At 38.7% G+C, this 22123-nt stretch overlaps 1 protein-coding gene across 1 annotated transcript; it reads right to left on the bottom strand.

Moving 5' to 3' along the window:
• Nucleotides 1–5837: 5837 nt before the first annotated feature.
• RFT1 (RFT1 glycolipid translocator homolog) lies at nucleotides 5838–21998 on the bottom strand. The gene is made up of 13 exons (XM_086618850.1): nucleotides 21936–21998; nucleotides 21729–21814; nucleotides 20971–21087; nucleotides 18936–19125; nucleotides 18230–18331; nucleotides 16740–16874; nucleotides 15744–15822; nucleotides 15412–15462; nucleotides 13928–14058; nucleotides 12653–12797; nucleotides 10311–10416; nucleotides 8748–8997; nucleotides 5838–7855 (listed from the first exon to the last, which is right to left on the bottom strand). The coding sequence occupies exons 1-13, from the start codon at nucleotides 21996–21998 to the stop codon at nucleotides 7691–7693; spliced, it is 1620 nt and encodes a 539-aa protein (XP_086474976.1). The 3' UTR covers nucleotides 5838–7690.
• Nucleotides 21999–22123: the final 125 nt, after the last annotated feature.

The raw sequence follows: 22123 nt of genomic DNA on the forward strand, positions 1-22123 counted from the left end.
ATAATCCAGTTTATCCTTCAGCTGAGTAGTGAAACATGCATGCAAACGTTTCACAGTTCAGGGCACAAAAACAATCTCCTTGGGATTCCATGGCCCATGCAGCAAAAGGACTTGAAGGAAAACATAGATAGCATCAAGGGAGAGCAAAGAGTGGCTAAACAAAACAAACATACGGGGAGCTTAATTTTTGTTGTTGTTTTTTCTGAGATGATGCTGTTGGCAATGGTTGGCAGTCAGTGTATCACTCAACCAGCATCTACCCCTGTGGGTGGTGGGAGAAAAAAGGGACATGCAATGAATTATTTCACTCTTACAGTTAAGAACCTTGTAGCATTCTGTAAAAATCGGTCTTGATTTGCCAGAAACAATACTGTTCAGCAAAGGCACTCTATATAGAGCCTTACAGAATTTCTCAAGTAATTCTCTAAAAATAAGTAAGAAAAAAGTTATGTCACTCTATGCCTGTATCAAAAGAACAGCATTTTCACACATAACCACTGTGCCATGGACCACCAGGAGAAGCAGAGCACTATTATTCCTTTGGCCGAAGGTTATCACAGTCCCTTTGTCTAATCCTGACTTTGTAAAAGTTGTCATAGTCACAAAGATCCTCCGCATCCTGCCTCAGAGAGCAAACAACAAGGAAACAAAAAATAAACAACTATTTCAGAGGTGCATTTGCAAGCTACCCAGGGCCTTCCATAAGAAATAGTCCCCAGAAAGTACTTAGCAGAACTGCTACTTTAATAAATATTTATGAATACATCAGTGCAAACTGGATTTCACTGATGTTTAATGCTTACTGTGTAGTAAGAGAAACATTTCCTTTGGCCTCTGATGTTCTAACACACATACATACTTGTTTGCCATCTGTGCTTACATTCATATGATGATATGTATTTGGCAGTCATTGTGTGTTGTCACAACCTAAACAAACACCAGTAGTTTGTGACGGCAACAAACGGCATCGAAATTGATCAAGGTTTCGACACTAGGAAATAATGACTGCTCTTGAGGCCAGGTGATTTATTGATAACTAAGATATGGCATCAAAACATTTTTTAATTGCAGTGCCGAAGATTAATGGTAATTGCGTGTAACGACTTGCTCAAGTTCTGCACGAGCAGCTATAACTCACATCTGTGCTTGTTTCCTTTTTAGGACTGTAAAGCTCACTCAACTTTTGTTAACAGCTTTTTGTAAAGCTTACTTTTTTGTAGCCAAGGGATGTCTTCAGCTGGTATTCCATGGCAGTCTTTAAATGTAAGTTCATATGTCATCACTGTTGCTTGTAACTTCTAATGACAGAGAAATACTATGTTATCATTGAAGTAAAACTAGAGTATTTCTATTGGTATCATTTTTTAATTTGATGAAGTTATCTATTAAGCAAGCCTCCCACTTTTTAAAGCATTAATTGTATCCAGACAGTAAACGTCTTACTCTAACTTTTTTGTTAATATTCCAGCCAGTAGGCTCAAATAATATTGTGATCCTCTTAGGTCTGTTCTCTATTTGCCTGATACCCACTGGTTCCACCTTTCCCCTTCCAACAAGGGCATAAGCTTTGCGTTTAGTACAAATAATTATTAAGGCAGTATTCTAACATAGCAGGCAAAGAACAACAATAAACTACCAGGAATCATCATGTCTTATGGAAATAGGCTCATTGCAGAAGTCCTTGCTCTGAACTCTTAGAGCCTGCACAGATGCCATCTTCCAGCTCTGTATTTACCTTCAGGAACGTATTCCTGTAGGTGGTTTTCCTCCCGAATCCTTGAGCTGCTGTCTCAAGAATGCAATCTCAGCTTTATTATCCTGCAAGACTTTACTACAGACTTTTTTCACAGCTCTCAACTTCTTGTTAGAAATCTGAGCCAAGGTGCTCACAGCTGTGCAACACAAGGCCCCTCAGTCCATGGGTCACAACACCTATCCTCTGTTCCGCAGGGGAGGTTCCACCCAGCCCTCATCCAACCTTTCTGTGCTGAGCAGGACCTCAGTGAAGCACAAGCACTTCCCTGATCTTCGAAGCTCTGTGCTTCAGCAAAGCTCCCAGATGAACATGTGTAGAGCTATCATGTAAAAAATTCATCTGAGGAGAATAAAAAAATACTGAAAAACATCAGTACGTTTCTGAAGGAACCACAGAAAAATCACAGAAAAATAAGTCAACCTCAAATGGGAGAACTGTTAGAGAGAAAGAACATTATTACACACTATTGCCTGCATTTTCAATGCATAAATAAATAAAAGCCTCCCTGACCAGCAAAGCAGACTAACAAGCAGTCTGTAACAAAGTGAATGCTACTTCGCAGGCATAGTCCGCTTCTTCAAGCATGTTCTACAAGTTGCCTAGAGAAGCATTTTTGCAGAGACATACTCAAGGCTTATCTGCAGTGATAGAAATTATTCAGAGAGGGAAGGATAAAGACCTTTCCTCCAAGGTATGCCATGCTCCTGGCACATGCAGCATACTCTGCCACATTTCCCTTCTTTCTTTCCTCATACCATAACATCTGCCCCACCCCACCCACCCCAAGAGACTGACAAAAGTCATTACACAATTAAGAGAAGGCACATAAGTGCACTTTACAGTATTTGTTTTATAAAATTATTTCCAAAAACCCCTTCCATTAGGAAAACATTAGTACTGCCAAGTTAAGCATCCAGCACTGAAGACACAATTTAATTCTTCTGTGCAACATTCATTTGCTCCCTCCTCACCCCTTGCTGCGAGAGCTGGCAAGCAGGCCATAACCACCTTCAACTAGCTGACCAACACGTTTCCCATTCTATCCCAGTGCAGGACTCTGGTGAACTGTCATGTTTTTACATTGAGACTGATTAAGTTGATTTTTTTCAGCAAATAAAGGAGATAGCTCTACATAACAGGAGTTGGTTATGAATGATTTACCAACATATGTGTGAAACTGTCATGAATCAGAAAAAAAAAACTTTAAAAAGAAGGAATTGAAGATATTCAGGAGTGATCAGAAGGCTCTTCCCTTGCAAATAGTGCCTGACTAGACCTCAGTTGCTCTCTGAGACACAAGCAAGTCTCTTTGGACAGCATCAGTGCACTGTTTCACACTTCTGCCTCTCCCAAGGAGGAGCATTGAGGGAGCAAGAGTCTGAAATATTCCTGTATTCAAGAAAAGTTATGGTCAAAACTCTGCAGTCTTCTGCCAAGGTCTGTTATGTTCCTCCCTTTTTGAAGCTCCCTCTCCAAACGCATCACGAAGAACAAAACATGATTCTCGTTTACTAGCAGATTACATACATTTTATCTGCGTTTAAGAACTGTTCTCTCTCTCAATTTTTCCTTTTGACACACCTTTAATTAGTTCAGTCTTTTTAAATGGGTCACAGATAAAACATGTCTGTCCTCCTGGTTGCGTTCCTTTCCACTTTTTCCATTCAGTGAGATGGCATAAAACTCTTGGCAACTAAGTCACGCTGAAATGTCAAAACCTAGCTAGGAAATCAACACAGAGAGCTCTATTAGATGCCCACTTACCACCACGGAACAGGAAGTCCAACAACACAAAAACCAGAGTTGTTTTACCTTTCCCCCACAATTGCAACAGGAAAACCAACTATCCTACCCCAGCTGCACTCTCAGCAGCGTCCATGAGCAAAGCTCACTACAGCAGTGTGTGTGCAGTTACAGACATCCCAGCCAAAAAGGGTTCATTCCTCCTCCTAAATGACTGCAAGGTAGTGCGTGAACCACAGTTCAGATCCATAAACTAAGGAGTACGAGCATCTTTTGTGGAAGTAATCCAAAATGCAACAGAGATAAGCACTTCCTATCACTGTTTAGTTTAGATCCCCCAGCTGCTAATGCTTTTGAGCACGTCTTGCACTTCGTTTCCATAGCCCAGTTGTATATCACATGTGGCAAGCTTTAAACTTCATTTTAAGTTTATAACGAAAATTAACTGCATTTACATAGCACTGTCAGAATGCAAATGAGTTACGTATTTTGTGCCAAACAAAATCATTACATCTCAGCAGATCTGTTGGTGCAATGATACAGTTCAAAAAGCCTCAGATCCTCTCCTCAGTATTATCTTTAGAATAAGGGTAATTAAACCACAAAAAAAATATGAAGTTCAAACAGCGAGAAATACAAAAGCCACAAAAAGAATTTCAAAGTTTGATTTAAGCACTATCCAGAAGCCAGTAACTTAGGACCAGCTGACCGCAGGGTACTCACACTCAGGCAATCCTTCACAGCAAGTCAACGCCTCTTATTGTGCTAAGCTGTGATCAACATTCAAGCTTTCATCTGTTACTTTTCATGTCTGCTAAAGCAGATCAACTATTAAAGTTTTAACTCCTAACTTAAAAAACGTGCCCATGCACCCCTCCCTCTACTTCTTTGTGTACAAGTAAAATATTTACAACACTAGAAAAGAACAAACAGTTCAACAGTTGGTTAGTACCTAACACTAATATTGCCAGTTGCAGCATAATTCAGCTAACAAACTTCATTAAATATCAAGTTTACTCCTCCCCACTTAAACAGTTTTTGTCACAACAATGCACTGTTTAAAAGCAAAGAAACCTGACCATTCCAATCCATACAAACATACACTTCAACAAAAGCAGAGAGGAAAAAAGGTTACTATAACGATGTCGTATCTTACAAAAATACTATCATAAATTTTCTTAATGTGTTTGTTAGGAAATGGTGTATAAGCTTCTAGATCAATAAATTAATTTATACATAAAAGATTCCAGAAAATCCAACCAAATTTAAGCATCAACTGTACAAAAGATACAAATAATACTCCAATAAGCCTCAACTAGAAGACAAAACAAAACGTAAGGGAAATAAATTTTATTTGGTATTATCCTACTATTTAACCATTGTATCTTACAGTCATGTGAATGTCATTCATTCAACTATTAAAAAACCCACATCACATGATGTATGAAATCTAACTTTTTCTCCAAAAACAGCTTAAATCTCCTTTGACTTAAATAAAAGGATTTCAGAAAAACACTGCAAAACAGCTTCATGAAATTTACAGCCAAGCACCCCACTGTGCCTCTGACAGACTATCGCAGCTACAAACAAAAGGAAAATTTGGTGAAGTTCAATCCCAACTTTGTCCCCAAGCTTGACAGAGTTTGCTTCTTTACAAGTAAAACAATTAACAGCTTTCACTTGAACCACAGAGATAAATAAGAAACCAGAAGACAGATTCACAGGGCTGTATTTCCTGTGCCTCCTTGCTGTTTCCTGCCACATAAATTAAAAATACTAAAAAAAAACCAAAACCACAAAATCACAAAACCCAACCAACCATCACTGAAGTTCTCATCAAGCAAGTTTAAAAGAGGAATTTATCCTTAATTGGCAAACAATGATTGAGCCACCTTAAATGTCTTCCTGATTCATACAACATTGTATTTTCACTTGCTGAGATGCAAAAGAGATTTATAAGCCTTTCCAACTGGTTTAAAATGTAGCTTCTCTTTAAATGCACACACAGCATTTATGCTAAAGATCTGAGACCAGACAGACCACTGTTTGAAGAGCGAGATCTCACATCACCCTATTTATGACAATCCTGGCAGCAGAAGTAATATCACCGTACAGCTGAAATCATAAGACTAGACAAGACAGTAGAACTTCAAGCTCATTTTGTATGAAAGCTCTTCAATCTCCAAAGCACTTGAAGTGCAGGGCTACCAAAACCCTCCTCATTCCAAGAATTAGTTAAAATTCATTGAAAACATTGGCGTTCCCACAGTAAGGTCCCAAAGTCATGCAGAAAAAGACAGACCGTAAAGAATCCAAGTTCAATTGTCCTTTTTTTTTTAATTATGAACAAGTAGGTAAAGGAAATGCATTGACAATTTACAATAACGACATTTCAATCCTCTGCAATGTGTGGAGCTGTACTTCACAACAAACTCCATACCCAAAAGAAACGAGAAAAAAGGTGCAAGATAACTAAGAGAAAAATTTAAAAGGCAAAGAACTACCAAATTCACTTAGCAGGAGAGAAAAATGCAAAGTTTGTTTTATTTAGATAGATTTCATTAATAACTTCAGAAGAATCAGCAAGTCTCTCTCCACTACCTCCAGTCAGGCAATGGAGACACCACCATTAGCTGAGGACGTGCAGCTTTCTCTTCGTCCTACTGTTACATTTTTGGCTTCTCTGTGGTAATTTTTCAATTACCAAATTATCATATAAAGTACCTCTGGTGATATTCTCCAAGTCACAATTACCAGAGCTTAGAAACTGTTTCTAAGAGCACCAAACTGAAGACACTGACACCAGAAAGCATTTCACTCTGTGAGCTACGGTGACCAGGATGAACTTCACAATCCATTACAGTGAAGTAATTTTTTAAGCAGTCTGAGGATCTGAGGAATTGCTACGTAATTAAACTAAAAGCTTTTGACTGTAAATGTCTGAGCACACGTTTTTTTCATCATTTGACATTTTTTGGTCCATCCAAAATCCGCAAAGGGAACAATGGTCACCACAAACCTGCCACTTGCACATTCTGAAATTGCCAAATTCAGCTCTTAGACCAGCAGTAAAATGCACCATGAGTAAACCTAGAACAGCAGCCTAAGATCTAATTTTAGAACTTCCAAACGTCCAAATTTTCAACAATTCAAAAAAAAACCCACAACACAGAGGTTAAGATTTAACAAGTAAAGGAACAAGACATGAGGAAAACTGGTTGCAACAGAAAGAATTTTCTATCCAATAACAGAAGTTTCAATATGCATAAATCCTTGACAGAAATCTTATTAAATATATTTAACATTCAAATTCACAGACAAGACAAAATAATTTTTGAGACAAATTTGTTTGTCCTGGCATTTAAAATCTCAGACAAAACCAAAAAGCACTGGAGTGAAAGCAAGAAGTTTTATGATCAACCTTCTGGAAGTTCAGGTACTTAACACTTTCTCTAAAACACAGCTCAAAACTCCTTTTTTCTTTTAGCTAAGGTTTCAGAGTATTTTTGCAATGTTAATCAATATCCTCATAAATGAATGATACACTGAACGAAATAATCTCAGATAGCTAGCATGGACACATTCTGTACATGCTATTAACTTACTTGTAAACATCAGAACTTTCTGTTCACCGCTTTACACTTTGAAACACTGACAACTTGGTATCTCTGCACCGCGTTACGTTCTACTTCAGTAACAGTTCTACTGCTATTGGTCCTTGCTCTAGTGTTTTCTTCAGCTTTTGCTTTGTTTGGCTTTTGTCAGACTGTTTATGTTCTAAGCAGTTAAGCAGCCCACCATGCCAAAGAAGGGCATTCTTAATTACATCTTAAGATGTAAGCAGTATGCTGCCTTCATACATGGAGTTCCCACTGGTAAGAATACCAGCTCTCTCTCAGTGAAGTCTGTCAAAAAGGTTATGTCAGAAGGCCGTATCTTAGATCTTCTTTCATTACCAAAAAGGCTGTTTGGAGAAAAGCTTTAGGAAAGAATGATGCATAAAGAGAAAATTACTCAAATCTCTTTCACTGTACTGACCAGTTTAGAAGACAAAACACTACTGGTCATCTTTTGCATTGCCACTCCAATATCAATGCTTCCAATAAACATATGTGGAAACCTTTTTTCATACAGATCTTATGTACGAAAAGTCCTTTATTGCAAGCATGTACTGTTCTGCACATGAGCATTTCATGTTCCTTTCTTCATATAGCGGGAGAGGAACTGGCTTCTGACAAAGTGGATCAGCTTGGTCTCTGTGCAGAACATCGTCACGATGGTTGCTGCAAAGCACAGAGCCCCCGTGCTGATGTGAACCAGCCTTGCCATCCAACCCTTATCGCAGCAGAACACCACCTACAACAAAGGAAACAAGCAATTGCAGGAAAACTAGTCAGCACAAAGTAGATTTACTGTCTCAATAAAAAATAAGGTCTAATATCTCTCTCGACCATGCTACCACCATCAAGCCAAGCATGGTTTTACCACATACCCTGATCCTACAATAAATCATCTTTAGTAGTCACAACAATTCTTTCTTAAGAAAATTCTGTCAGGAAAAAATGAGCATTCAGTAGATACCTGGTAAATGCGGAATTTATTATTATCTGGCATGCAGAAATACGTTAATCGAGATATTAGGAAAACTCTGCTGGTGCTGTTACGCAAGTTTGCACCTTTGCAGCAATGTATTAGGCTATTTTCTAACAAAACCCCACTGCAAATCTCCCATCCCAAAATATAAAGCTCTTTCTAAGGCGTAATGGATTTTCAGTCTGTCAAATTTGTGTACATTGAAACAGTACCATCTCCAGAATAATTAGCCTCTGCAATTATCACCCTGTAAGTCTGAGTAAATGTGACAAACGTGCTCTTGGTAATTTTTGTTTCTGTTCTTGTTTTGGTTGCTTTTCCTCTATCGCATTTTTTTATTACAAAATTTTTAAGAACAGTTTCTTTGTGCTACTGCAAAACTTCAGTTATTATTAAGGACATGGATTTATCTAGAGACAGCAGAAATGTGTTAAATTTTATTTTACTTGTCAGATACATCTCCTACAGGTGGCAGAGATAACGGTATCAAAGATAAAATCTCTTAATATTGTATCTTGCCTTGCCTGTAATGCAAGTCTTCCAGCCTATCCTTCTAAGCCTTTTTTTACTGATGGAATTCCTCTACTTGTGGACACAACAGTCATTTGAGACTAACTTTCACAGTGAAAGCAAAACCTGAGAAAAGATGGCTTACCTCTGAGAAACCAGTGACTATTCCACTTATGATATAAACGAGTACCAAAAACGGTGAGGGAAGCAAGCCTGTCAAAGGTCTGTAAGTGCTTTCTTTGAAGTAATGGTAGATATAGTGGATGCTGTGAGCTATTCGAATACCCATGTTAAAGCAGTTGGCAAGGACAAAGCCTACGCTGCCATGCCAGTGGGTCAAGAAATAAGAGATGCATAGAAATGTGAAGGACAAGGCCAGCATAACAAAATTGTACCTAGGGAAAGAAAAGAAACAACAATGTATACAGTTACAGATTTATTTACTAACATTATCTTTGAAGAAATACCACAATTTATTTTCTAAAATGAGAAACAAAAATTCTCTTACTGTCTTCTAATGGACGAACATAAATATGAGAACTGAGATGTTAATTTAAAAAATTAATTGAAAGAATGGAAAAATACCTCAAAACAAATTAAACCAAGAACTGCATTACGTGAAGGAAATTCTATTTCACTAATCAGCTGTATACTCATTTCAGAAAGTCAAACTTAGTAACAATGATTGGTAATGTAAAAACCTGTGCATTTTTTTCTATTTTATTTTAGCTATGTATTAAAGAAAAATAATGCTCAACAACAAGATGACATTTTATTTAGTTTCTGCTCCAAACAGCAGCTTTGAGAACAAGTTCATACATCAAAGCAGTCATGAAAGCAGCCTTGCTAAGCCTAAAACATACCACTTAGACAGCGGAAAGTAATCTCATGGAAATTCATTTGGAAAGGCCTTGTAAGGGACAGCTGCTAGGAAAAGCTTGATGGCAGCAACTGGGAAGGCAACCGGACTTCAAAGTCAGTAACCCAGGATGAAATCAGGCTGGAAAGGATCTTGGGAAGCCATTTAGTCCAACCTCCTACTTAAAGTAGATAAACCGCTGAATTCAGATCCACAAAGTAGATTGTTCCGAATCACACCTGATACACAGTAACTGTATACGAAAAATTTTAACAGCTGCAAAATTTTAGTGAGTTTTAAGTGATGATCTGTCTTAAAAACTCCAACTTCAAGCACATATGTACAGAAAACAAGACTTCACATTTAAATTACTTTTCCAGTTAGTGAGGTACTAAAAGCTAATTTAACCATCTTTTTATTTCTTATTTCTGACCTTTTCACTCGAACAGTTAAACATTTGCTGAAGATTCTACATCTCAATCTGCACGCAGACAGCTAAGTAAGGAGATGGTTTTCAGTGGGGCAGGATGCATTTATGCTGATTGCAAACGCAACAATCTCTTCATAAGGTCATTACAAACAAATTTTTAACATCAATGTTTATCAACAAATACAAGCATGTAAAAAAACAAAAGTAGTGCACGTTTCCTTGCCCATCTGTTGCACCTGGCTCTGGAGTCAAGGATCATAGCTCCTGCAGAATGTGACTGCAGAATAGTTTGCTCTTTGGAAAAAAAGGCATTTCCAGACATACACCCACACAGAATAAGTGTTCTGTTTACAGACTGAACTCCAAGCAAACCATATGCAGATTAACCTCAGGAATATCTTGGGGACAGTATTTCCTACCTGTCTACCTCTTCTTTGCACATCAAAGCAAACGTAAAACATTCTGTCACTCCATTAATAGCGAGAAATAGGACATATAAAGAGTAACATCGGAGGAGATCTGGACCTAAAAAACACATTCAAATGATAAGTAGATTATAATTTCTTTTCTAAAACCACATTGTATTTACACTCACTGGTACTAAGAGATAAAGTTGCAATGTTACCACTAATAATGGACACACTTCAGTTCATTTGAACAAGCTTCCTGTCTAAATACCTTGACAAGAACACAAATAAATAAAGCAAAATAAAAACAAAACCCAAACCACTCAAGAACAGCAGTTTTTATAGCAACAGAAAAGATATCCACGAAAAAAAGTATTTTATTAAAAGAGATTTCCCAAATAATGATTAATATTTATCATAGCCCACATCTATTGGACAGACATTCATGGAAATCAGTCCAACAGTCATTATGAAGTACTAAAAGCAATAAAACGTGTATTTCAAATACAACAGTAAGAAAAACAGAAAGGTTGCTCAACACATTCAAAATTGTGCTAGAAAAAATTATGTTCAGATATTTATGGGTCAGAGATAAAATTATATATGACTTCAAAATTCTCAATTCAAACTTTAATCTTTTTCTTGTCCTTTAGAAATCATAACACTGGGAAAAAACTCCCATGCTTTTTAACAGGTTAGTGTGCATCCTTGAATACTCCTCCTTGATGGCAGCACTGTAATTCATGTCATTACTGAGTCTCCTCCTGTTTCAGTTCTAAAGAACAATCACCCAGTGAACAGTAAATACGCTGCAGACATGGGGCAGAGCTGAAGACTTTCTCCTCAAGTATGCATAAAAACATTAGACTAGAGAGCACTGAGGGGCAAGGGAGGAGAATAAAAATATGCAAATGAATATACACACAAATACCTGGTCAACTGGGTCAGTACACGTGCTCAACATTCCATTTTCACACATAATCATTAGGTAAAAAAAAATTAATGAAATTGCTTGTGAGTCACTTGACTTGCACACATATTCCTAAACATAGTCCTTTTCAGTCAAGTAAGCATGTCTAAAAGATTAGGCCCAGACATCCATTTTTGAAGAGAAAGAGGGACAAAAAACATCATCTTAATAAAAAGAGTTGGCTGCCAGGGTCCAGGATGCCAACTTTTCACAACATTTGCTTCCAAAATTAGAAACAAATCTGATAAAACCAGCAGCAAATCAACATGCAAAAGTTATTAACACTTTTTCTTGGTCATGCAGACTCAGGGTTTTCCTTAAAATCACTACACAAAACCAGCACCAGCTTTCACATAACATGCAAGGGTCTAAAGTAAAAATATCTAAATGCTTAACATTTGAAAACAGAAAAGCTGTCATGGGGTTAGAATATATCAAATTATTTTAACTCTAAATAAGGTAATGGCAATTTATTTTAGTACTCAATAAGCAATATTCAAAGGTTATTATTTGAAGGTGCAACTGTCTTCAATACAATACACTGTCACGTGCTTTCATCTTCGCTGTAACCCTCTCTTACTTAGAATAGATGTGAAACGTAAAACGCAACCCAGAACTCTCCCATGATGGTAATGGGCAAAATTTCCAGACAGAAACGCAACAAAACAACTCCTTGGAGGAGCTGCTAGATCATCACCCAAGACAGATCAGCTGGGAACCCAGTCATTACACAGGGCTCAGCTACAGAAGGCAGATTGTTTCTTCTAGCTGGACCTACTGTAGGTCAACTGACAAACCACTGAAAGAACTCAAGAAAACTCCAGGCTACAATTTGTGTGTTTATGTTTCAAGAAGGCATCAAATAAACCTCTGTTTTCTCTCCTGAAAATCCAAGGTGACCTATGAATTCCTTGACTGCTTCTGCGGACAGATTTGTAAAAATCCTCAAAACGTACAACTATAGCAAGACTGTTACCATTATATGGTTTAACACCTTAAAACAAAAAGTATTATTGTTTTTATGCTAAAACTATGGATTCTTTGTTTCCCATTTGTTGTATGGGGTTGGGGGGGTGTGTTGTTTTTAGACAGCTGGAGTTAGGAATTTTTCACCATGGAGTAGTCAAACAATCCTTTAAAAAGTTCTTTTCCAATGATGTGAAATTACAGGAAGGTAGGGCATATCTAGAGGGCCTCAGTACGTTTTAGTTTATGACTACATACTAAAGATGTTACTATGAAGGCATAAGTTCTGGATTCCAACCTGCTAAGTCACTGATTTCAATTGGAGTTTTACTGAAAAAAAATAAATCTGCTGATTTATGTGAGAATTCATAATAGCTGCAGTTTCTCTTTGTAAAGAATGACTTCTTTAAATCTTTACCTGTTCCAGAACTGAGCACTGAGCCTCCATAAATATCCAGAGCCAGCTGAGAATAAGCATAGCCAAAAACCGTGATGGTAAGGCCAATCAGAAGCACAAGTTTCAACAGCAGTTCTAATACATTTGCAGCCATAGCAACATCATCCTGAAAAAAAGTGTCAATTACACGAATCAGAATCAACGTAATCATTATTTTCATGCAGAAAAGCGACTTGACAGAAAAAAAATGGTTTGTGCCGTGTAAAAAGGCGTGGTGTGAAACGTATCCTTTGTTATTGAATTATCCACACACGATCTTAACTTCCAACAATTTTAATATGTTTATTATTCCATTCTATGTTTTATTCATTACAAATTCTACGCAAATATTAGCCATGAACGTGTCTGTCCAAGGAAACGCACAAAGAGCACTGGCACTTGTTTATCAGTAAAGGGCAAATAAGAGCACTGCCTCTGCCCAAGGCCACGCTCCGAGTCAGCAGGAGGGTCAGATTTTATTGCTTGTGATGTGATTTCATTACATACAGTGACAGGTCAGAACCATTTTGCCAGTCAGACACACCAGGCACATTATATACAATATACACGTATGCCTTTTGTAGCCCACCAACGACCTGAAGGATGGGATTTGACTAACTGCAAATGCAAGTAGCAGGATCACCGCAAAAAGTTGTCAGAGCATCACATAAAATCCCAGCACAACTTTCATGACTGATCAAGAATTTCTTACCTAGAGCGTGCATGAATATTACTCTGTGGAACAAAGGTCTTGTTGGTTTAACCACTGATATTCCACACACAATTCAAAAGCTCAAGAAAAATACAATTCTTTTCTTCCCAAAACTGCACTCTTTGGAAACACTACTGTTTAATACTTAACAGTAGTGCTAAGTATTTTCAAGTCAGTCAAATATTTTCAGACAGCATTTATTTGCTAGAAATAGCATGCTTTCATTACTTAAATAATTGCCTAAGTATACCTGGAAACGCAAAGTATACTAGGGTTTACATCACACTGCTTGGAGCAGATGACATTAACTTCAGTTGTGACTGAAAACAGTATTATGCCACTGAATATCTTAATTTTTATTTCATGAGCATTTTACCTATTTTCTTTTCTTTTTGGTCCAGTCTCACTCGACATTTCTGTTCTCCACTTCAACTTTTCAATTTTAACAGCCTTTATACTAAAATTTAAACACACGCTTCTGTCACGCAACTTATCTGTAACAAAAATCAAGCTTTTGACATGTAATTAATCCAAAATAAACATACCTGCTTCTGATCCTTTACATTCTTCCCTCTTTCCAACACTTTAGCAAAAAAGACATAAAAACTCTCCTCAATAGGCAAAAAGATAAACCTGGCCACCAGTGAACCAAGATTATTCACGATATCATATACACCTTTAAAAAAAACAAAACAAAAAATCAATATAGCAACCAGTAATTTTTTTTGGACACATTTTAATTCCAAGTCTTCAACGATGACGTGAATTCTAATTTAACGTTTCCACCAAACAAAGAGAAAACAAGTGGAATTTAGTGCAACTTTAAAGCGGTGTTCCCTAAAAACTCTGACAGTCACAGCAACCACAGCTCATAATTATAAGGCTGGCTCATAGATGGCAAAGCTAGGGCAAAAGCATTGACTACAGAGATGTGAATCTAGTAACAGCACCATGCCACACGTAAAATTCTTACTGTTGAGGAAGTTAAAAGAGCCTGATGAATTTCACTGAATGAGAACAGGAGTGTAAGGATTTACTGACACAGAAGAGAAAGATATCTACCTTTAGTGCGAGGTTTTTCTTTCTTTTTACTTTCACTAAAGCGGAAGAGCGTTTTACCAGCACTTCCATCCTCAGCAAAATATTACTCAAAACCTGCTGAGACATCTATGTACACACAGAGTACAGTCACTGAGAGAATACAGAGTCAGGCGTAGGGGTAAGTGCTTCACACGGTCACAGTGAAACAACAGAACAAGGTTCTGGCTGATTTCAAAGGACGTGGAACCAACGTTACTCAGCATTTTGAGGGTATAGGCATTTTTGTACTCATTGCTTTTTAAAGACCCTCCAAGTAAGAGGGAGCTCAACTGTTCCGCAGGGGAGAGGATCAGAAGTGGCCACAGTTAGTGGTGGCAAGCACATATACTCAGTATTTATGGGTATGGGAACATACTACTGCCAGCAATTAAAAGTGATTCAAACTAGCCAAGAAACCTCTAACAGCAGGCCAACAATTACAGCCTATTTCCCTTCCCTAAGCTACAAAGACCTGAGGTGCTGCCAACTCAGCCACCCGAACAGCGACTGCCACACATTACTCTGTAACCACACTGAATTATTTTACAGAACATAATTCAGTTTTGAGACACAACGCTATAAACAATCATGTTCTTGCCATAACAGCTAATACAGATTCAAAAGGAAGACAGAAAACAGCAGGAAAACAGACAACAATAATTCATCAGACACTAATGAAGGGGTTTTTTTAAAAAAAGAAACAAGACACATGGCATCACATATCCAATTGGCAAGTTTTGATCCAAAGAAAAAATAAAATGAAAATCCAAGATCTTAAATTCTTTTCTATACCAATCATTTTCTGAAACGTATCTCAAAGTCACAAAGGCTTTAAAACCTTCTCAGATTTTCAGGTTATCTTCAAGTACTTTAAGTCATTTTCAGAACCATCTGAAGAAGCAGTGACTAAGAAAACCGTGTCACCACTGTACAGCACCATCACACTTACCCTGATCTCCAAAATTTAACACGTTCAAAAAAGTCATCACATAACGTTCACCTGTAAGGTCAAAATAAAGAACTTAAGAACAAGTCCCTAAATCTTTCCCAATACTTGTTCAAGCACTTCCAACATTAAGTATTCCAAAGACAAAGTCAAACAGGACAGTACCTAGTTCAGAATACCCTCCAAAAGCTTCATTCAGGTTGGTAACATATACTGGCAACAATCTCTGAAACTCACATGTCCACCCCCACCCGTCAGCTTTCTCAAGCTTTAAGTCCATTTTGTAAATAATATTCACTAGCCCTTCTCCGTCACAACTACACATCAAGCCTCACCCTCTGTCAAAATCTGTTTCAAGAAGGATTGTTTGAAGAAACTCCAAGTCAGCCGTGCTTCCTTCCAGTTAACAAAGGTCTGCAAAAAAGGTACTGAAATGTAATAAAGACGATTGAAACTACAGAGTGGAAATAGGAAATATAAAGCCAGTACAATACTCTAGGCTAGCTTTAACTACAGTGATTAGGAAAACCCATAATGTCATATTACTAAAGCTGCTAAATTCAAGCACCAGTATCACTCTGATCTGGCAAAGACTTTTCCCCTTGCTGAAAATTAAGTGTTGTCACAGATAAAAGTATCCAGACAAGCTTTCTACAGAAAACACTAACCAAAGTTAGAGACAGGGAAAAAAAGCCTCATGCTGTTTAGCATGCCAACATAACTTTGACCTTCATGGTAGACACAAATTATTAACCGCTCTTCAAACTGTCCCTACAAGTCTTGCAACCTAGAACCGCCTTTATCTTCTCTATCTGCAAATCTTTTTCAAAATGTCTCCTTCCTCACTGTGTCTTTCCATTTCTTTCTTTGCCTCTTTTTCTTTTGAGAGAACACCAGAGCTATTTGACTACCTGCAGGATGCTTTCTACCACCACGTTTATTTTGTGGAAAAGTCCAAATGCCAAAATCCCCGGTAAAACGGTTCTGGTTTCCTTCCTGCCTCAGATCCCGTGACACCTGGTCATTCCCCTCCACACTGCAGATGTTCTATCTCCAGTTAATGGTTTGTGCAAAGATACTAAAAGATAAGTCAGCAACAAGCTCATCACCACAGAGAGATGAGGTTTCATAATGTTTTTCTGACAAGGATTTTACTAATACAAACTACAAACAGAATTTTTATGTAATTTTTTTTCCTTATTTGGTCACATCATTTACAGTGCAGTATATCCCCAAAATCACTCAATTAACTCCACTATCTCAAACTAATTTTCAAAGCTCTCTGAAGAAAGACTTAAAAAAAAATCATGAAATTAACTGTGCAACCATACCTCATCTTCCACCAATTTAGGTAATAGAGCTTTCATTCTAGAAACTGGAAATGACTTCTTTGTTGCTTCAGGAGATCCCAAAAACATCACAAAATAAATTACATAGCACATTACCAGAACACTGACATATAAAAGCTAGAAAGATAGAGAAGAAAAACAAACAGTGATATAAAATCAACTTATAAATGTAGAATTACATGCTAGAATTACATCCTAGAGTTCCAAATTCACTGAGAGAAAAATGTAAGTAGTCCTTGCTCCTGTCAAATATTAAACTAGGTGAAAACTTTTAACACCTTTCAAGAACGCTGATCTTTTTTCTTTTTCTTTATCTGTAGATCACAACCCTTTGCTAACTTTTATGTTCTATTCAGTATTTTTAGAATGATTATTTAAAATCCAATTATACAGCAATTATTCACTCAGTCAAAAATGAAGTTGACAGAGTAGCTACTGCCTACATCTCTTACTTCATAGAATCATTTAAGTTGGAAAAGATCTTTAAAACCATTGAGCCCAACCATTAACCCAACACTGCCAACCAAGTCCACCACTAAATTGTGTCCCAAGGCACCACGTCTACAAGTCTTTTAAATACCTCCAGGGATAGTGACTCAACCACTTCCCCAGGCAGCCTGTTCCAATGCTTGACATTGCTTCTTTCAGTGAAGAAATTTTTTCTAATACTCAATCTAAACCTCTCCTGGCACAACTTGAGGCCACTTCCTCTTCTCCTACTACTTGTTAATTGGGAGAAGAGACCAACACTAACCTCGCTACAACCTCCTTTCAGGGCGTTGTAGAGAGCGCTAAGGTCTCCCCCCTCAGTCTCCTTTTCGCCAGCTTCAGTCAGTTATAAGCTACCTACTACAGCCACTGCAAAAACTGAACAAAAAAATAACCTAATGTCCACATCTAAGGTAGATCACATTTTTATTTCTAGGTGAACTGATAGTGCATAGGCCACAACACTATTTTTCAGGTGACAATATAACCCTTCTTCATTAAAGAAAAAGTTTTAACCCAAGTACAGGTTACATATGATTCGCACCTTCTGATAAGGACATATAGATTGGTGGTACAGGCTGATAAAGTTACATGTGATTATCATCTTCTACATGGTAGAACTCAAAGCCTAACATTAATTCTGAAGCCAGGTGGCTAACAGAGTCTTCAGGCATCAGAATGTGTAACTCATTATGAAAAAGAGTCAACATAAAACTTGTACGGAATAACATACCTTATTCATAAAATGTGCCTTCATAGACAGAAGAAGGTGCTTTCTCTTACCTTCATTCAACTGCTCAAGGTCAAAGTGCCAAGTCAATAATGAGTATCAGGAAAATACTAAATACAAGTGCTAAATCTTAAACCTCCAAGGAGCATCTTCTCTCACCTCTCCTAAGTTATTTAGTAGGCTAAATGTTGAAGGCAAATAAAAATTCAGATTAATCAAGAATTTACAGAAAAAGAGAACATGGAAAACCTACCTGAGCCAAGGAAAAAATGTAGAGTCCCCATTGAGGATAAAGCACTACTAAAATAACCGTCAAAATGCATTTCGACAGTACTGAAAGGCTTTCAGCAATTATCTTTAAGAAAGAGAAAACAGAAAAGGCTTATTTTTCTGTCAACTTAATCACATATACAAACTTAAAATACATTAGTTTCACACACAGAATTCACGTAGGAATATCACAGTTTCAAATCAGTGTGACTGTATCATAGTGTTTCTTTCTGCTGAGTTGGCCATCTTAGACTGTAATTTCTCAGTAAATTTTCCATTCTTGCATTTCACAGTTGCTCCATTGCACTTTTCCAGTCCTTTGTACGGGACATGAGGGTGAAAACTTCGCTTGGGACAATCATGTTCTCAGTTGTTGCATTTTGCAATTTCATACCAACAATCAACTGAAATGCAAAATTGCGGAAGCTGTGTGCCTCTCCCTCCAATTAAAACTCATGATTAAGTATTTAATGATCACTAAGATGATCATTTCTAAATAAAACAACTTTCTTGCTTTAAAAGATACAAATTCATATCTGTGTTACAACTATGTCATACAGTATTAAACAGTACTCGTAAGTTTCTTTTCTTATATGCTTGAATATAGCAAGATCTAGTTCAGTAATCTGCACTTTTCAATGAGAAAGATAATTCCCCCACATGCCTATATCCCCATGTACTGTACTAACCTTAAGTCTGACAAACAAATGGGCTTGTGCTAAAACCCAGAACGGTTCTCCCAGAAGTTCAATAATTGCAGAAAGACCAAACGCCACTACACCAGCCTGGTAATGAGGAACCACAGAAGGATCAGGTACTTCAAGCAAGTGTAGCCAGACTAAGCCCAAGAAAATAGACCAAAAAACACCAAGAGGGACTCTAAAAAGTTAACATAAAACCAAATCAATAGAAATGTTACATTACCAGGAAAAAAAAAGAAAAAAAAAACACAAAGAAAATGAGATTAAAACATCACATATGACCATAATAATTTTTTTAAAAGGCCCTGAGGAAATAATTTCTATTGTTACTATACCAATAATACTTTTTTTTTTAATAAGGAACATCTTCAAGGTACTCTTTGCTAGACACACAAAACGTTTTTCTGACTTGTCTATTTTCTACTCAAGAACCTAACGTATCGACAACTATCTGCATTTCTTGTTCCCTAGGACTGAACAATTCTGATCCCTAATCAGCCTGCAGAACACCGTAAACTCCTCTGCTGCAATCTTTATAGTCTGTGGTTACCAGGGGTTTGGCAGACAAGCTTTGTTGGATCTTGCTCTAACAGATAGATGCCACCACTCCAACCGCTAGTCCTGCTCTTCTAGAAATCACTGGTTCTCCAGAGAGAGACAGCAGAGTGAGCAGAAAAAAAAAAAGCATGCCTGCACCTCAGGTTTGCCAGTGCACAATGCTCCACTGTAGCTCAGAGCCACTTTCATTAGCTAGACATAGGAGCGTAGACAGGTATTACCTTCTGTTGACACTGCTTTAGGAACATGAAGCTTCTGGCAGAGTACAGAAATGCAGCAGGATCAGTTTGACCCTCCCATTATCAGATCCCTAAGGTATCTGACATCAAGCTCCTAAGACTTATTTCAGATACTTCAAGAAAGTTAATCTTTTTAAGTTTTGCTTCTCTATAAGGAAAAATTTAAAAAGAAAAAAGTGCACACAGTCATTGTTAATGATCATTTAATGCCTGTTTGAAATGCTGTCAAATAGCAGAAAACTGCAGTGATGAGAACAGATGTAATACCCTTAAAATACTACTATTAAACACATCCCTGAAAGCGATAATCTCTTTTTTTTTTATACCTGGATGCAGATGACCACGCACAGCCTTCCACTCCCGGGCCAGATCTAATTGACAGCTGTGCAGTTCCAGGGAAAGTCAGTAGGGTAACTCAATGGAAGACTACTAAGGGGTAGTTTTCCACCACATCACACAGATGAACTTACTTCCCAGCTCACCTAATTGTGGCTGCACAGCTGCAAGATCTGACAGAAGGGAAGTAGCAGAGAGGTGTGTCCAGGAAACAGAAGGGAAAAAATAAGTCATAAAATCCACTTAGCTGCAATGTGCGATTACACTCTCTGGTTGCAGCTTCACATAGACTTTAAGCCATCCACTTTCTGCTATAAACAGCACTGTAGTTGAAAGAAGTAGTCCTACTTACTCCCTGTTGCTCATTTCCACCCTTTTTTTTACCTTTTTACATCCCTCCTATCCAACACAAACATTTATGTTGCCATGCCATTAACCTGCATCAGGTCTCAAGACACAGAAAAAAATTAGTTTGCAGGGGAAAAAAAAAAACATCTAAAGCAGCTTCATAAATGCATATCAAGTAATAAAAGAGGAAGACTGAGCAGGCAGATAAAAAAAATAAAAGGATTCTGTATTTGTGCAACAGGATTTTTCCTTTAACCACTACAACATAACTGAAACTCCAGACTAAAGGACGATAAATGGCTCTTGACAACACCTTTGGTGATGCACTTTCCCACGTGCTCCAAAAAGAGAACAAGTTCATAAATACTAAAGCAACAGACTTGAGCAGCTTCCTGCATCAGTCCTGAATCCTGACTGAGGCTACTAAATGCTCAATGCTGAAATAATTACCCCAGTAAATAAAGACTTGCTCTCGTTTTGTGAGCTCTCAAACAAAAATCAGAAACAAGTTCTAAGGAAGTAAATTTTTAAAGGTGTCTTACGTCAGCCACAACAGATTAATTGTTTTGGTCCAGTTTCGCTTTGTACTTCCACTCAAACAGGCTCTGCGAAACGCCTCCCTGGCCAGGAAGACAACTGTTGAATACAGCAGAGTTAGCCTAAAGGACATGAGGGGGGAAAAAAGAAAAGAAAAAAAAGGGGAAACAAAAAATATTTCTTTACATACTACTTCTGAAATCCTTCACGCAGTAGCATCACAGACAGTTTACACAGGACCGCCTGACATACAAATATAACAGGTATGAAAAAAGAAAGAAAACGTGACGATGTGAGTTAAATTACCACCATCTCCTAAAAAAGGAGGGAAAGTAATTATGTATGATTATTCAAATGACAAAAATACTTTAAGCACGCTACAAATCACAAAATTTACTGTATAGCAACAGTCCACAACACGCAATCGTGTCCAGCTTTTCCTCGGCAAGCTGATGGCTGGACACGGAAAGGAAGGCAGCACTGCCCGTGTTTCAGGCCAGAAAGGAAACTGGGAGACGCCGAATGCTCAGGCCCTGTAGAACACCTACCAGTAAATTAAACAGCCTTATGCAAAGCGCTATCAGCAACGCCCCGCAGGGACCCAGAGACCCTAAAGCAAGCGCCAACGCCTTCGGCGGGGCCCAGGGCGCCGGGAGCCCCGCTCCCCGGGACGCCTCGCGTACGCCGGCCGGGCTGCAGGCGAACAGCGCGGGCGGGACGCGGGACAGGCGCCTGCAGCCCGGGAGCGCCTCGCCCTCCTCACCTCACGCCGACCACGCCGAGCAGCTCTCTGGAGAGGTAGCGCAGCGTGAACGCGTTCAGCCCGAAGGTGACCAGCCGGAACAGCACCTGTGAGGGAAGGCGCACGGGAAACACCTGCGGGCCGAGCGGGGCTGCGGCCACTCCCGCCAGGCACCGCGGAGGAGGAGGAGGAGGAAGAAGAGGGAGGCGGCCCGGGGCGGTCCCGCACCTGCAGCAGAGCGCTGGAGGAGGCCAGCCGGGTGGTCTGGCCGAGCACGTCCTGCGAGGCCATCAGCCGCCCGCCCGGCCCCGCCGGCAGGAAATGGCGCCGTCGCGCCGCGATGCCGTCAGGCGGGGCGGGGCCCGGCGCGGCGGGATCTGCGCGGCCGGCGGGCGGGAGCGCGGAGCCCCGCGGTC

The sequence above is a fragment of the Tauraco erythrolophus genome, chromosome 12, assembly GCF_009769465.1.
Source record: "Tauraco erythrolophus isolate bTauEry1 chromosome 12, bTauEry1.pri, whole genome shotgun sequence".
Classification (NCBI taxonomy): Eukaryota; Metazoa; Chordata; class Aves; order Musophagiformes; family Musophagidae; genus Tauraco; species Tauraco erythrolophus.

Coding starts and splice junctions, on each gene's coding strand:
- RFT1 (XM_086618850.1), bottom strand. CDS start 21,998: ATGGCCTCGCAGGACGTGCTCGGCCAGACCACCCGGCTGGCCTCCTCC. Junction 14,059..15,411: donor GTTAAATTTTGGAGATCAGG/GTAAGTGTGATG, acceptor TTTTTTTTAAAG/GTGTATATGATATCGTGAAT. Junction 12,798..13,927: donor ATGTAAAGGATCAGAAGCAG/GTATGTTTATTT, acceptor ACTTTTTTTCAG/GATGATGTTGCTATGGCTGC.